Source organism: Sus scrofa, chromosome 6, assembly GCF_054392235.1.
Source record: "Sus scrofa isolate SSC_HxYL_T2T_F1_AM1 chromosome 6, Sscrofa_HxYL_maternal_Yorkshire_Landrace_v2.0, whole genome shotgun sequence".
Lineage (NCBI taxonomy): Eukaryota > Metazoa > Chordata > Mammalia > Artiodactyla > Suidae > Sus > Sus scrofa.
This window is the reverse complement of record NC_139388.1, coordinates 59,836,434-59,852,474: the sequence shown is the minus strand read 5'-3', so window position 1 is coordinate 59,852,474 and position 16,041 is coordinate 59,836,434. Positions and strand designations below refer to the sequence as shown.

General features: G+C 55.3%; 2 protein-coding genes across 15 annotated transcripts in view; both read right to left on the bottom strand.

Annotated features, from left to right (window-relative positions):
• Positions 1–560: 560 nt before the first annotated feature.
• LOC100515551 (sialic acid-binding Ig-like lectin 5) lies at positions 561–10,593 on the bottom strand. 4 transcript variants are annotated; one of them, XR_014806504.1, is made up of 9 exons: positions 10,498–10,593; positions 10,055–10,432; positions 9,562–9,846; positions 9,309–9,353; positions 5,077–5,334; positions 4,696–4,992; positions 4,076–4,172; positions 2,371–3,764; positions 561–1,715 (listed from the first exon to the last, which is right to left on the bottom strand). XR_014806504.1 is itself a non-coding variant. In XM_021094842.2 (9 exons), exons 1-9 carry the CDS (start codon positions 10,532–10,534, stop codon positions 1,254–1,256), a joined length of 1,662 nt encoding a protein of 553 aa, XP_020950501.1. In that variant the 5' UTR covers positions 10,535–10,593; the 3' UTR covers positions 561–1,253. The 4 variants fall into 4 exon arrangements, 2 of the variants coding, with proteins under 2 accessions (XP_020950501.1, XP_020950502.1); XM_021094842.2 differs by having other exon boundaries at positions 561–1,430; positions 3,683–3,764; positions 9,303–9,353; XM_021094843.2 differs by having other exon boundaries at positions 561–1,430; positions 3,683–3,764.
• A 685-nt stretch (positions 10,594–11,278) lies between these two features.
• LOC110261034 (myeloid cell surface antigen CD33) overlaps positions 11,279–16,041 on the bottom strand; it is a 35,316-nt gene continuing 30,553 nt past the window's right edge. For 8 of the 11 annotated variants that reach the window (XM_021094851.2, XM_084961792.1, XM_084961791.1 and 5 more), the window contains 2 exons: positions 15,739–15,820; positions 13,476–13,961 (listed from right to left, as the gene is read on the bottom strand). In XM_021094851.2, coding sequence (XP_020950510.2) covers positions 13,791–13,961; positions 15,739–15,820 — 253 coding nt within the window. In that variant the 3' untranslated portion in view covers positions 13,476–13,790. Of the gene's footprint in view, positions 11,501–12,630; positions 12,950–13,475; positions 13,962–15,738; positions 15,821–16,041 lie in introns of those variants that run through there. The other 3 variants (XM_084961789.1, XM_084961788.1, XM_084961790.1) reach the window with 2 other exon arrangements.

Here is a 16,041-nt window from a genome sequence, read left to right as displayed (position 1 = left end):
TCTGTAGGGTTATTGGCCATCTGACTATCTCATCTTTCTATTTATTGGGTTGTCTGCCTCTTTTCTTATTGATTTGTGGAAGATCTTCATGTATTCCTTAAATTTTTTTAAATTTATTTTTTAATTTTTTAATTACTAAAAACACATACACATTCGCTGGCACCAGTGTTGGAAAGTTCCAGAGTGGACTTCCCATCGTGATGCAGCAGAAACGAATCCGGCTAGGAACCACGAGGTTGCATGATATAGAGTGCTGACTCTACTCGGATCCCGCACTGCTGTGGCTATGGTGTAGGCTGAGAGCTGTAGCTCCGATTGGACCCCTAGCCTGGGAACCTGCATATGCCGCAGGTGTGGCCCTAAAAGACAAAAAAAAAAGATGAAAGTTCCAGGGCCAAGGGTCAAACCTGTGCCACAGCAGTGATCTGAGCCACAGTAGGGACAAAGCCGGATCCTTAACTCACTAAGCCACCAGGGAACTCCAAAAATATATTCTTAATATACTCTTGAGGTCCTTTATTAGATACATGTATCAGGAAATAGCTTCTCCACCCAGAGAGTTGCATCCAATTAGGTTTATTTATTTATTTATTTGCTTTTTTTTTTTTTGAAGGGCCGCAGCCAAAGCATATGGAGGTTCCTGGGCTAGGGGTCCAATTGGAGCTGCAGCTGCCGACCTCTACCACAGCCACAGCCATGCTGGATCCTTAACCCACTGAGCAAGGCCAGGGATCAAAGCCACATCCTCATGGATACTAGTCGGGTTTGTTGACTGCTGAGCCACGACGGGAACTCCAATTAGATTTACTTTTTAAAAATAATACACGTTTGCCTCACCCCCCCAAAAAAAAGAAAAACAAAAAAAACCATAATGCATGATCTTAAGCATCATCAAATAGAAGTACATGAGAACGCCAAGAGCTAAGTCCCCCTCCATCCTGAGGCCAACTTAACACGTCAACAATGCAGTTTTACCACTGAACCATCTATTGACTAGATTGTCTCCCCATTTTATAGAGAAGGAAACTGAGGCACAGAGAGGTAAAGGGACTTGCCTGATACCACATCAAGAGCGATTTGAACCCGGGACTCTCTAACTGCGACCTGCAGCCACTCCAAGGAACTTGACGCTTTCACAGAGAAGCTCTGGCTCAGAGGACGGGTGAGTCTTCCAGAACCGCTGCCAGACGCATTTGTCTCAGGGCGGCATTTTTGCCAGGCTCCTGCCAGCTCCCGGGGGGCGGGGCGGGGCCTTAGGGCCCGAAATGGATCTCTGAATACTCGGCCTCCGGGTCCTGAGAGTTCTGTGACTTCCGCACGTGGAACTTGAGGGTGGCGTAGTGGAGCTCCTCCTTGTCCGAGGCGGAGTCGGCTGGAGCGGGGGTCCCCTGGGCCGAGGGGCTGCCTGCGCAGGGTTCATTGAGGTGACCCTGCGCGGGACGAGAAGGGCTCCAGAACTGGCCCTTGCGGTCCGGGGACGGGAACGTGGGACCGGAGGGGACATTTACTCACTTAGCAGCAGCACACCCATTTCCTGAGGATGCATCCATTCATTCATACCTTTCCTTTTTTTTTTTTTTTTTTTTTTTTGTCTTTTCTAGAGCTGCACCCGTGGCATATGGAGGTTTCTAGGCTAGGGGTCTAATCAAGACACCGGCCTACGCCAGAGCCACAGCAATGCGAGATCCAAGCCGCGCCTGCAACCTACACCACAGCTCATGGCAAGGCCAGATCCTTAACCCACTGAGCGAGGCCAGGGATTGAACCCTCAACCGCAGGGTTCCTAGTCGGATTCGTTAGCCACTGCGCCACGATGGGAACTCCCCTACCTTTCCTCTTAATGGTCTCTTCTTCCTACTACTCATCTCACTGAATCCTTCCAGCCGCCCTCTGAAGCTAATAGAAATGCTATCCCCATTTCATACATAGGAAAAGTGAGCAAGCTCAAGGGAGTGAACAAGGGCACATGGCCAGCAAACAAGATCCTTGACCTTGGACAGTCTGTCCGGGCAAGGAGACAGCATGAAATTGTCATGCTTGCAAAATGTATTCCATTGCAAATTGTGATCTGATGGACAGAGCGGGGAGCTGTGGGTGACTCCGTGCTGCCCTCCAGGGGCTCACGGTGTAGTGGGGACAGGCCTGTGATTTTTACAGGGATGCCTAGTGACAGACCACCTGGCACAAGGCAGGGGAATATTTACACTGAGGCATGCCATAAAAAAGAACGAAAAAATGTCATTTGCGGAGTTCCCATCATGGCTCCGTGGAAAGCAATCTGACTAGCATCCATGAGGACGCAGGTTCGATCCCTGGCCTTGCTCAGTGGCTTAAGGATCTGGTGTTGCCATGAGCTGTGGTGTAGGTCACAGATGTGGCTTGGATCCTACACTGCTATGGCTGTGGTGCAGGCTGGCAGATAGAACTCCTATTCAACCCCTAGCCTGGGAACTTCCATTTGCCAAGGGTGTGGCCCTAAAAAAAAGAAAAAAAAAAAAAAACCAACAAAAAAAAAACCCAAACCAAAAAACGGACAAAACAGAAACAGACTCACAGACATAGAAAACAAACTTAAGTTTACCGAAGGGGAAAAGGGATCAATGGGTAAATTAGGAAGTTGGGATTCACAGATACAAGCTAGTATATGTAAAACAGATAAAAGACCAGGTCCTACTGCAGAGCACAGGGAAGTATATTCAATATCTTGTAATAAACTATAATGGAAAAGAGTCTGAAGAAGAATATATATAGCTGTGTCACTTTGCCGTATACCAGGAACTAACACATTCTAAATCATCTATACCTCAATAAAATATAACAACAGGGAGTTCCCTTGTGGCTCGGCAGGTTACGGCCCTGGCATTGTTGCTGAGGCTTGGGCTGCTGCTGTGGCACAGGCTCGATCCCTGGCCTGGGAACTTCCACATGCCCTGCGTGTGGTGAAAAAAACAAAAAAGCAGTAGTCAGGGGGTGGGACTGAAAGTTCCAATCCCCCAGTCAGGCAGTTGGTTCTCCTGGCAACCAGCCCCACCCTTAGGTGCATTTCAAAAGTCACCTTATTATCATGACAACAGAATGTCTTTATCACTCTCCTCTCAGGAATGGGCACTTCTCTTTTGTTCTTTCTTTCTAAGGCTGCACTCTCAGCATATGGAAGTTCCCAGGCTAGGAGTCCAATTGGAGCTGCAGCTGCAGGCCTACACCACAGCCACAGCAATGCCAGATCCCAGCCGTGTCTGCCACCTACACCACATCTCACCGCAAGGCCGGATCCTTAACCCACTGAGCGAGGCCAGGAATCCAACCCACATCCTCATGGATCCTAGTCGGGTTCCTTAATGCTGAGCCACGAAGGGAACTCCCCAGCTGGGGAATTTCTTGCTGAAAGCTTGTTGCGGGGGACAGATGGGAGCCAGTGACTCAGGAGGAGACAGCTGGGGCTCAGCAGGGAAGGAGCCAAATGGGAAAAAGCTTTGCTCAAGGGAAACGGACCCAACGTGGGAAGTGAAGGAGACCCGAGAGTCATCTGAGTGCAACAGGAAATCCGGCGGGGGGGAGGGGGGATGGGTGGGCGGAGGGACTCCTTTTTGGATGTAAGCTGCCTAGTTGGGAGGTGGCGGCATTTGAGGGGTAGGGGCGCCCAGGGGAGATGCCCGGACCGAGAGGGTCCCTCGTCACTCACCTTAGAGACCGGGCTCAAAGCGGGATCGTTGCTGTCCGGGTTCGATGCCTTCTCCGCCAACTTCCTGCGGTAGATTCTCACGCTGCGGGGTGGGGGGAGACCCGCGTCTTTCAGCCTGGCCAGCTTGGGGCTGGGAGCCTAGAAGCACAGGCTCGTCCCTCCTCCCCCACGGCGGGCACCAAGACGCCACCGTCCTGGTGGAGATGCCAGGAGGCTAACTTCCCGAGGCCAACTAACCGCACCCTTTCCTGGCTTCCTTGTCTCCCCAGTTCTGGGCTTTGAGGGGTGAAGACTCCCACCTCCCCACTCCTCCCCCATCCCCAACCCCCACCCCACCCCCAACCCACCACCTCTCCGCCGAAATCTTTCTCCCAAACCGGGGCCACCACTCACATGAAGAAGGTGACGCAGAGGCAGAGAGCCAGCAGGATGGTGACAGCAACTCCCCCCAGGGCCCCCAGAACCACACTGCTCCTGGCTCCTGGTCTCCCTGCAGACAGAGGACCTGTGGTGACCTCCAGTCCCCCTAAGCAGGCACCCCAGCATCCAGCCTTCTCAAATCCATGACCCACTTTCTTCCGGGACTCTGACCATCAACCCCCCTCCTTGTACAGGATGGCAGCCTCCCGTTCTCCCAGCCCCTTCCCCAGCCAACCGCCAGAGGACTCTGAAGGCTAGGACTTTTTGCTTTGTTTTTGTTTCGTTTCGTTGTGTGGCATATGGAGGCTCCCGGGCTAGGGGTGGAATCGGAGCTGCAGCTGCGGGCCTACACCACAGCCACTTGGGATCCGAGCTGCATCTGCAACCTACACCACAGCAACACTGGATCCTTAACCACCTGAGCGAGGCCAGGGATCCAACCTGCGTCCCCATGGATACTAGTTGGGTTCGTTCACCGCTGAGCCACGACGGGAACTCCTAAGACCTTTCCCTTTGAATCAGGCCGATTTCTCTCCCTCTCGGTGTCTTCGAGGACGCAGAATTTGTCCTCTTTCCCTGGACACGGCACTTACCGGCCCCCGGAGTTGGCAGCAGCAGAATCGTCCCGCTCTGTTTCCCGTGGGCATTTTGGGCCTCGCAGCTGAGCCTGAGGTTGGAGCCCAGACCCTCGTGGAGGCTCAAGGAGCTGTTGGCCCAGGGCCCGGCGGAGCTGGAGGTGATCTTGAAGGAGGCGTTGCTGAGGTTGCCGTCCAGCAGCTCCTCCCGCAGCCGCCAGCGCAGGGACGGGACCAGCTGGGATTGAGCAGAGCAGCAGCAGTGCAGACTCTCATCCTCCCAGGAGCAGGAGGGACCCAGTAGCTGCGGGGGTTCTGTGGGGAAAGAGAGAGGGGTCAGGGGAGCCTCCCCTCTCCCTGGAACCCAGGCATCCTTCCCCCAGCGGTGCACCCACTCACTTTTCACCAGGAGGGTCAGGGAGCTTTCCCTGGAGCCCAGTGGGTGGTGAACTCGGCAGGTGTATTTCCCATGATCCCCGAGTTCTACCCGGGGCAGGTCCAGGACCCCGGAGTTGAAGGAATTTGAAGGGCTCAGAGGCAGGCTCCCCCGGAACCAGCTTATCAGGGCAGGAGGGTTGCTGTCGGCAGCACAGAGCAGGCGCAGGGACTGGCCCTCCTGGGCTGGAAGAGCTGGGCTATTGCCCAGAGTTTCAGATCCTGGCAAGACAGAAATCTAGCCTCAGGCAGTATGTCTGTCTGTCTCTCTCTTCCATTGCTCATGGCTCATACTGTCCTGAGCATTTGTAGCATTTGTCAATTTCCTCTGTGTTGGAGTTGCTACCGTGGCTCAGTGGGTTAAGAATCTGACTGCAGCACCATCCCTGGCTGGTGCAGTGGGTTAAGTGCGGTGTGCCACAGCCGCAGTTGTGGCTGAGATTCCATCCCTGGCCTGGGAACTTCCACATGCGGTGGGTGCGGCCATTTAAAAACAAAAATTCCTCTTTGTAAAAACTCCCATCTTGGCCAATTTCAGGCACCTAATTTGAAACCCACTGAACCCACAAGTGGAAAAAGATGGACACAGTTGCAAAATTGGCTCGTGCCATACCAGTACATCACTGAAGGCAACTTTTAAAAAGTGGCATGATTTTGCCTGGCAAAGTCACCATACACGAAGTCCGAAGTCCGTCACTAGGCTGGAAATCATTCCTTTCAGCTAACATACCACTGATCGCCTTCATATGAAAAGAGCTTGTTCAAATCATTAAGAAAACGTCCTCAAAGAAATACAAGTGGGGAGCTCCCTGGCAGCTCAGTGGGTTAAGAATTCAGAGTTGTCACTGCTGTGGCTTATGTCGCTCCTGTGGCATGGGTTCCATCCCTGGCCCAGGAACTTCTGCATGCTTTGGGGGCGGCCAAAAAAAAAAAAAAAGTAGAGTTTTTAAACATGATGAAAGATAATCTCTCTACAGAATCATAATGAAAGTTAAAATGACAGTGAATTCACTTAGAGTATCAGCAAGAATGACAACGCTTAGCAAGGAAGACAACGCTTAGCAAGGAAATAGACATATAGCCACAGGGTGGGGAGGGGATTATGAACAGAAAACTTCCCTGTTACTCAATTTGACAATATCTGCAGAAATTACAAACATACCTTTTAATTTTGTTTTGTCTTTTTGTCACTTTAGAGCCACACCCGCGGCATATGGAGTTTTCCAGACTAGGGATCTCATCAAAGCTGTAGCTGCCGGCCTACACCGAAGCCACAGCAACTCGGGATCTGAGCCATATCTGCGACCTACAGCACAGCTCATGGCCAGATCCTTAACCCACTGAGCGAGGCCAGGGATCGAACCTGCAACCTCATGGTTCCTAGCCAGATTCATTTCCACTGCACCACGACAGGAACTCCCTACAAACATACCTTTTGATCCAGGACTTTCTTCTCCCTCCAAAATTATCTTCCAGACACATTCATTTGCCTTATTTGTCTTAGCAAAACAATGGAAACGCCACAGTTTTCCATTCAGGGGATCAGTCAAGTAATTTACCGCATAACATACTTTTAATTGGAGGACCACAGGGTCATTATTAAGAATGAAGAGGTTTCCAGAGTTCCCTTCGTACCTCGGCAGTTAACAAACCCAACTAACATCCATGAGGATGTGTGTTTGATCCCTGGCCCTGATCAGTGGGTTAAGGATCCGGCTTTGCCATGAGCTGGGGTGCAGGTTGCAGACGCAGCTCAGATCCGGCGTTGCTGAGGCTGTGCCCTGGCCTGAGAACCTCCATGTGCCTCGGGTGTGGCCCTAAAAAGACAAAAGAAAAATAAATAAATAAAGGGGTTTCCTATGTACTGACACAAGATCATCTCCAAGATTAAATCTGAGAAAACAGCCAGTTTAGTTTGTAGAAATGTACCAACGTCACGTCCTTAGTTGACAGATGTGCCCTGTTGATGGAAGATTTTAATGGTGAGGGGAGCTGGGTAAGAGATTTGTGAAAAAGCTCTGTGCCATGTGATCTAAAATTATTCCACATGGAAAGGTTATTTTAAAAGTTGGGAGTTCTCAAGAAAAAAAAAAAAAACATGGAAAAAAAGGGGGGGCACATAAATAAAAAAAAGGGCACATTAAAAAAAAAAACAAAAAACAGTTGGGAGTTCCCATTGTGGCTCAGTGGTAACAAACCCAACTGGTGTCCATGAGATGTGGGTTCAATCCCTGCGCTTGTTCAGTGGGTTCAGGATCTGGAGTTGCCATGAACTGTGGCGTAGGTTGCAGATGAGGCTCAGATCTGGTATTGCTGTGGCTGTGGGGGAGGCCGGCATCTGTAGCTGCGATTCAGCCCCTGGCCTGGGAATCTCCATGTGCTACAGGTGCGACCCTAAAAATAAATTTTAAAAATAATAATAATAGGAGTTCCCGTCATGGCACAGTGGTTAACGAATCCGACTAGGAACCATGAGGTTGAGGGTTTGATCCCTGCCCTTGCTCAGTGGGTTAAGGATCTGGTGTTGCCGTGAGCTGTGGTGTAGTTTGCAGACGAGGCTCGGATCTGGCGTTGCTGTGGCTCTGGTGTAGGCTGGGGGCTATGGCTCCAATTCGACCCCTAGCCTGGGAACCTCCATATGCCGCGAGAGCAGTGCAAGAAATGGCAAAAAGACAAAAATAAAAAATAATAATAATAATAATGATAAAGGTACAGGAATTCTCTTGTGGCACAGCATGTTAAGGATCCAGTGCTGTTGCTGCAGTGGTGTGGGTTGATCCCTGGTCTGGAAACTCCACATGCCATGGCTGTGGCAAAAAAATAATAATAAAGATGCAAAGCAGTGTGGATATCAGGGTCTGCACCTGTGTCTGTGTGTGCACCTGCGCCTGCAGCACGTGGGAATTCCTGAGCCAGGGATCGAGCCCATAGCACAGATGTAGTCAGAGCCGCAGCACTGACAACTCCAGGTCCTTATCCCACTGAGCCACCAGGGAACTCCATGTATGTTTTAAAATGTATACGTGTGGATTACATATGTGTGGAAAGATAGCCAAGAGGGAAGGCGCACAGGTGCTGAAGAGCATCTTACTCTTCAGTTTTGCTAGGGACTCAGCCGTGTTCCCCTCAAATTCATACGCCAAAGCCCTAACCCCCAAGGTGATGGTATCTGGCGGTATTTGGGAAGTTATTAGGGTTCAATGAGGTCCTGAAAGTGGGACCCTCATGGCCTCTGAACTGTTGTCATAAGAAGAGATAGCAGAGAGCTCGCTTGCTCGCTGTCATGGGAAAACGGAGCCAAAAAGCAGCCATCCACAAGCCAGGAAGGAAGCTTCCCTAGGAAGCCCACCAGCCAGCACCTGGACCTTGGACTTCCCAGCCTCCAGAACTGTGAGAAACGAATTCCTGGGGTTTTGCTTTCTTTTGTTTAATTTTTTGACTGTCCTGCAGCATACGGAGTTCTGGGGCCAGGGATCAGACCGGAGCCACAGTGGCAACCTGTCACAGCAGCTGAAGCAATGCCTGTTCCTTTAATGTGCTGTGCCAGGCCAGGGATTGAACCTGCATCCCAGAGCTCCAGAGATGCCTCTGAACCCATTGTGCCACAGGGGGAGCTCCAAATTCCTGGGGCATGTTTTGTTTTGTATGTTTTGTCATTTGTCCATCCCATAGCATATGGAGTTTCCAAGCCAGGGATCAGATCCAAGCCACAGTTGCGACCTATGCTGCAGCTGAGGCAACACCCGATCCTTTAGCCCACTGTGCCGGGCGTTGCAGAGATGCCGCTGATCCCCTGGTGCCTCAGCAGAAACTCTAAAATACCTGTTTTTTAAGCCACCCAGACCGAGCTGACTAACCACATGGTCCCCTCACCATTTGAAATGATAACATCACCATGGGTCTAGATCCTAAGGAGAATGAGGCAGGATTTGGGACCAGGGTGTAGCCCTGGGGACAGCCCCATCCATCAGGCATGGGAGAGGCCTTGCATACCCCTGAGAGCAGGGTCCAAGGAAGAGGGGGGTGCCAGTTTAGAGGCTGATGAGAGAGTTGGGGGGTATGCCCACCCCTGCTGTCCCCACACCTGGCCTGAGCCACTCTCCTATGTGAGTTCTGAACTCCAGCTCTGCTCCGAAGGCAGAGACAGAGCCCACCTCCTCGACAGCCCAGGAGCAGAGAGGGTCCCCCACCTGTACCTTCTTTCCGTGTCATGCTGATGGTCGGCGACTTCTGGGGCCCATCTGGACAGAGAGACACAATTGCCCCCTTTTCAGGGACAGTTTCTTTTGCCCCAGAAGCATTAGAAACAGGAAGGGGGTGGCACAGGGGGTCCTGATTCCTTCCTCCTCGGGGCAGCTCCCAGGGCTCAGCACCCAGTAGCCCTGGGCCCCCCTCCCCATTGGCCCCTGCCCACTGCCTCAGGGCCCCCCATCGTGGCCCAGCACTCACATGACACGTTCAGCCTGATGGTGCTCTGGGAGCTCACACCGGCTCCAGCTCCGGGGAAGGTCACTCGACACGTGAGGTCAGTGCCGTGGTCCCCGGGCCCCGGGGTGAAGGTCAGCGCTGAGGAGCGGGGGAGCTGGGACCCCAGGGAGCGGAGGGCGGCCCGCGTCCAGGAGAAGGTGGGGGGTGTGCCCCACTCACAGGCTGCGGGCGGGGCACAGGTGATGGTCCCGGGGCGGCCAGATTCCAGGGTCCCCTGGACCTGGATGTCAGGTGTCTGGGTCAGAGCTGGAGAGGAAAGAGACACGGACCCCGGCCCTGGAGGTGGGAACCCCGAGGGTGCCCCCAAGAGCAGATGCTGCCTCAGGCCAGCCCCTGTGTCCTGTCCCCTGGGTCCCCTGATCCCTCCCAGGATGAGAAGACAGAGTATCCCCTCCTGGGCCTCCCCTGGGGACCCCAGGGCCCCGAGTGGGTCCTCTCCTTGACCCGTCCTTACCCATCACCCGCACAGAGAGCTTGTTCTCTAAGTAGTTATGTCCCACATTAGGACTGCCCTCCACCCTGAAGAAGTATGTCCCGGTGTCCCTCGTCTGTGCGTCTCTGATGTCCAGGGAGCAGCTCTTGTTCCGCGGTTCCCCGAGGAGGCGGAATCGGCCCCGGGTCTCCTCCCGCACTTTAGGAGCTGGGTTGTTTGTGGCCACGAGGGTGTCCCAGGAGGGATGTGGCCCTTGGCGGAACCAGTAGCCGTGAACAGGCGCAGACCAGGAGATCCAAGAATGGAAGAAGGAGCAGGGCACGCGGACACACAGGCCCTCCTGCACCGTCACGGTCTCCTGCACGTCCAGCCGGTAGCTCAGGTGCCAAGCCAGGGACCCTGCGGGGGGACGAGGATCAGCCGCAGCCCCGCCCCGCGCGGCCCTCTCCCAGCCGCCCACTCACCTGCCCACAGCAGCGGCAGCAGCAGCAGCAGCCGCATCGCGGAGGGACAGAGTCATGGGGCCTTGGTGTCTCACGGGAGTGAGAGGAAGCCCCAACAGGAAGCCCGGGGCCGAGGTCTGAAAGTGACCGACCTCAAAAGAGGAACTGGGCACCCAGGCGCTGCCGGCGCTGCGCGGCCCCGGGGGGTTGATCGCTTCTACTTCCCGAAGGAGACCCCGCCGAGGGTCCTGGGCAGCGAGCACGGCCGGGCCCAGGCTGCTGGCTCCCTGTCCCTCCCCGAACCCCTGGTCCCAGCAGGAAAGCGGGGGCGAGGGGGGTGGTCAGTCGGCGGTGGGGGAAGCACGAGGCCTGAAAGATGGGGCTGGTCCTCCCTCCGCGCGCCCGCGCGCGCGCGCGCGTGAGGCACATGGGGATGGATGACGGAATGAACAGGACAGCGGCCTGTGAGCATCTAACCCTCTCGGGGACTGGAGTCAAAGGGGGGCATGGGACACTTGCTGTCGGTCCTTGAGAAAGTCTCTGATGCCAGCGCTGGCGGAGGAACCCCGCTCCCTTCACCCACCCTTGACCGCGGTGGCGGAAGCACAGGCGGGGGCAGGCGAGGAGGAAGCCCCATACTCTGCAGCTGGCAGGCGAGTTCCCAGAGCGCCCTGGTGGCCGAGTGCTTAAAGGATCAGGCGTGGACCCCTGTGGTGGCCTGGCCTGGGAACTTCAGCATGCCACAGGGGTGGCAAAAGACAAAAAAAAGGAAAGGAAAAAAAGAAGGAAAACAACCACAAACCTCAGACGAGTTCCCAGGTATAATCGGCCAGAGTGGTTGGGACCAGGATTCCAGGGGGTCCTGGAGTTTGCTTCATGGCTCAGCAGTAAGGAACCCAACCAGGATCCATGAGGATGGGGGTTCCATCCCTGGCCCCGATCAGTGGGTTAAGGATCCGGCGTTGCTGTGAGCTGCGGTGTAGGTCAGCAGCTGTAGCTCTGATTCGACCCCTAGCCTGGGAACCTCCATATGCCTTGGGCGAGGCCCTAAAAAGCAAAAAGAAAATGAAAAATAAAAAGCTTCCAGGGGCTCCCAAGCATATGACCCGGGAGGTGGACCTGGGGCTTCCTGACCTGCTCCAGGCATCTCAGGTGTTGACTGCAGATGCCAGGCCCGGGGGCTGGGCCTTGGGAGCAATGACAGCCCAGCGAGACACTGGGGGTGACAAGGGATGCTGGCTTTGGAGGCAAGTGGGCCTGGCCTCCTCCCCCCACCCCACCCCACCCCCCGCCGGCCTCAGTTTCCTCCTCATGGAAGGATCCCAATTTCCAACCCTTGTGTATGGGAGAATCTGATTCCTTTGCCTGTGGACTCTCCTGGGGCCGTCTTGCAGGTCACTGTCCTTTGCCCTCTCCTCCCTGGTCATTCTCAGTGTTCCACCCCCCCCCCCCCCCGCCCGCCACCCGGTGGTCAGCCCTTCCCTGGGGCTTCCTCATGAGGCCTCCAACCAGGGCGTCAAGAGCACATGCTCTGCAGCCAGACGGCTCCCTCAAGGCTCGCTGTGCTGCCTTGGGGAGGGGCTTGACCACTCTGTGCAGAATCGAGTGTCTATGCTCACGGGGTTTGGGGGGCTGACTTGGGTCCCCCCAACATTCATATGGATATGTCTCAAACCCCACTGCCTCCATACGCGATTGCATTTGGACACAGGGCCCTTAAGGAGGTCGCTAAGATAAAACCAGGTCACGGGGGGCGGGCTTTAACCCAGCAGGACCGGTGTCCTTGTGAGAGGAAGACAGGCACCCTGAAGACCCCGTGAAGACCCCGGCAGAAGACGAACGCCTACTAGCCAGGGTCCAGGTCTCAGAAGCCGCCAGCCCTGCCAGCACCTTGATCTCAGGCATCTAGGCTGCAGAACTGCGAGAAAACGAATTTCCGTTGTGTAAGCTGTCCAGACAGCAGTACTTCCTCAGGGCAGCCCTCGCAGAGACACAAGGCTCTCGGGAGGATCCGACATGCCTGGTCAAGAGGTGTGCCCTGGGTCGGCCTGGTGGCCCGTGGTGGACACAGCCTACAGAGCGGCCGGAGGTCAGCCCGCTGAAAGGGGCCGCTCTCAAGACGAGGGGGGAAATTGATCTGTTAGACAGTCAAGATTTCTGGCGTTTTGCTTTTTTTTTTTTGCTTTTTGTCTTTTCGGGGCCGCACCCATGGCACAGGGAATTTCCCAGGCTAGGGGTCCAGTCGGAGCTGCAGCTGCCGGCCTGCACCACAGCCACGGCAACGCCAGATCCGAGCCACTTCTGTGACCTACACCACAGCTCATGCAATGGCAGATCCTTGACCCCCTGAGCGAGGCCAGGGATCGAACCCACATCCTCCTGGATCCTCATCAGCTTCGTTAACTGCTGAGCCACGACGGGAACTCCTGAACTGAGATCTTCCTCCTCTGCTCAGGAAGGGAACCTGGGCAGCCTGGGTGAAAACCAGAAATCCTAGCTGCAAGACCAGCCTGAGGCTGAAAGCACAATTGTCCTGATTTTTTTTTTTTTTTTTTTTTTTTAAGGGCCGCTCGCAGGGCATATGGAGGTTCCCAGGCTCGGGGTCGGATCTGGGCTCCAGCTGCCCGCCTACACCACAGCCACAGCAGCACCTGATCGGAGCCGTGTCTGTGACCTACACCACAGCTCGCAGCAACACGGGATCCTTAACCCACTGAGCGAGGCCAGGGAGCGAACATGCATCCTCGTGGGTACTCGTCTGATTCTTGACCTGCTGAGCCACAAGGGGAACTCCTGTTTTGTCAGGTGAAACCTCTGAAGCTCCCTGCTATCCCCTGTCAAGGGAGGACAGTTTTGAGGGCATTAAGCGGCTGTGGTCTCCTTTGCCTGGCACAGCCATGCAGCTGTTGCTTCTGCTTTACTCAAAACTCTGTCTCCAAGACCTAAGAGGTGCCAGTGTACAGACGGCGCTTTCAGCTACACACGTACCAAGACTTCTGTTGCATCATTGCCAACCACGCTTCCATTTAATCCTCACAGCAAACCCGTGAGGCTGGACTCCTCACACCCCCTTCCCCAAAGCAAGACACCAAGACACAGAGGGGTAAGGAGGCTGCCTGGTGTCCCGCTCTTCCCAAATGGAAGCGCCCTGGTGGGACCTTGAGTCTCTGATCGCAAAGCCCAAGACAGTGTCCTCCCAGGCGGAGCGCTGGAGACAGCAGTTCGGAAACCCACTGCCCGCAGGGAGACGTCCGGTCGCCAGGCGTCAGCCTGCGGGGCCCCTTCTCGCAGAGACCGGGAGCTGCATCACCTCCTCACCGGGTCCCGATCTCTGTGTATTCCGGGTTGGTGTCCTTCTGCAGCTTTACCCCGTGGAAGACGAGGGACGCATAATGCACGTCCTGATCCAGCCCCAAGGTAGGCGCGCCCCCCGCAGAGCTGGCGGGGCCCGGAGGACCCTCGTCCCGGGACTCCTGCTGGCGACGCTGTGCGGAGAGCAGAGAAAGGGGTCCGGTCAGGGCAGCTGCCCTAGGAGAAGGCGGAAAGAGCCCAGGAGGTGAGCTGGACTCGCGGGCAGAACCTCAATTCCTCTTTCCCTTCTTTTTACCAAACTTGAAGATTTTCGTGCATTCAATCGGCCAACACAGAGCATGCCACGGACTGTTTTCCAATCCGACTGCGCCCTCACCCAGACCCACGCAGAAAATACTGCGATGTCACCGGGAGAGAAACTGAGTCTCCGCGGGGGTGGGCAGGTACTTCCCGAGGTGCCACATCTACTGGTCACGAACGCGTTACCTGGGCCCTCCGAGGTCTCCCGCGAGCCCGGCCCTGGACACCCCGAGGGCCCTTAGGAAGAACTCCCTTCTCCTGGCTGTGCCTCCGTTACCATCCCCCTCACAAGACCTCTGACACCAGACGGGTGGCTACTTCTTCCCGAGCAGCCAGGCGTCCTCACACGCCAGCTGGGTGTACTACCATCTGACGCCGCTCCACCACCGTCTGCCCGGGGAGTGTGTCGGACCCCACGGGGGAAGGGCTCAGTCCCCCAAGCCTGCCCGTGCCCCCTCCACTTCAGATGCCAATCACCAGTCCAGGCTGTCACCCACACTTCGGACCAGAGGCCTGTCCATCAGAGCTGCCCGTGACCTTCTCCTCAAGTTCACGTGATTTGCCAGAGGGACTCACAACACTCAGGAAAACCATCTCCTTACGAGATACACTGGGTTGCTGTTGGGTTTTTTTTGTTTTGTTTTGTTTTGTTTTGTTTTTGAGCTTTAGAATAGGATAGAGCTCAGGAAAGCCTGAAAGGCCAGATGAAGAGACACACAGAGCAGCTTATATGGGAAGAGGTGCAGGATGTCCCCCCCTCCCCAGTACCTCCGTGCGTTCACCAGCTAAACGCTCCCAGAACCCCACCCACCTGGGCTGTTTATGGGGCTTCATCGGATGAAGGGATACCTCGCCCAGAGGCCCCGGGCTTGTCCCAGCCCCCGAGCCCAGCGCTTGGCTCCCTCCATTCAGAGCCTTGGTGATCCTCTTTCAACAGTGGCATCCTTGACTTCCTGCAGGCGTTTCCTCCAAGGCTCCCCCGACCCCCGGCTCCCCCAGGACTGTCCTCCTCACTCTCCATCGCACTTCCCTCCAGAGCTCTTGTTCCCTGCGTGTGGTCTCTACTCTCCTGCTCGCTGCTGTCACCCCTCCCCTCCCTATAAACGACCCACAGCAGGGACAAGTTTCACGGGTAACAGGGGTCTTTGTGAAAATACCCAGATCCTGCCCGAGCACCCAGGACAGTCACGTGCGAGCTCTGTGATGAAGGAACAGGTGATCGCATGGGTGACTGCTGGGCTCACAAACCTCAGCGGTGGGAGTTCCCATCGCGGCTCAGTGGTTAACGAATCCGACTAGGAATCATGAGGTTGTGGGTTCCATCCCTGGCCTTGCTCAGTGGGTTAAGGATCCGGCGTTGCTGAGAGCCGGGAAGTAGGTCACAGACTCAGCTCGGATCTAGCACTGCTGTGGCTGTGGTGTAGGCCGGCAGCTGGAGCTCCGATTCAACCCCCAGCCTGGGAACCTCCATATGCCTCGGGTGTGGCCCTAAAAAGCAATAAGTGAATAAATAAATAAAAATAACCTCAGTGGGGACCACACGAGTCCGTGCTCAACAAGTTAATGAAAGCCAGGGAGTGGAGCCTGGCTATGGGCCACCCCGGATGATGTGGCCAGACGGCTGCACACCAGGGTGTCCCCGTCACTCACCAGGGGAGCTGGCCCAAGGGCGGGGTGCTGGTCGTCCACACCCTCTGTGGTCCTGGCTGCCTTCTTCCTGCAGGTCTTCGCTCTGATGGGAGACACCAGGGTCTGAGACCCAGAGTCACTCTTTTGAGGCTCGAGTGAGGGGCTTGGGCAGGTCAAGGGTAGGTAGGGCGAGCCCAGGAACCAGTATAACAGGACTTTGCAGGGAGTTCCTGCTGTGCTCCAGTGGGTTAAGAATCCTACTGCAGAGGCACGGGTCCGATCTCCGCCCAGCCCAGCGGGTTCAGGATCCTGTGTTGCCATAGC

Coding starts and splice junctions, on each gene's coding strand:
- LOC100515551 (XM_021094842.2), bottom strand. CDS start 10,534: ATGCGGCTGCTGCTGCTGCTGCCGCTGCTGTGGGCAG. Junction 9,354..9,561: donor CATCAGGCTGAACGTGTCAT/GTGAGTGCTGGG, acceptor CTCTCTGTCCAG/ATGGGCCCCAGAAGTCGCCG. Junction 4,993..5,076: donor CCTGACCCTCCTGGTGAAAA/GTGAGTGGGTGC, acceptor CTTTCCCCACAG/AACCCCCGCAGCTACTGGGT.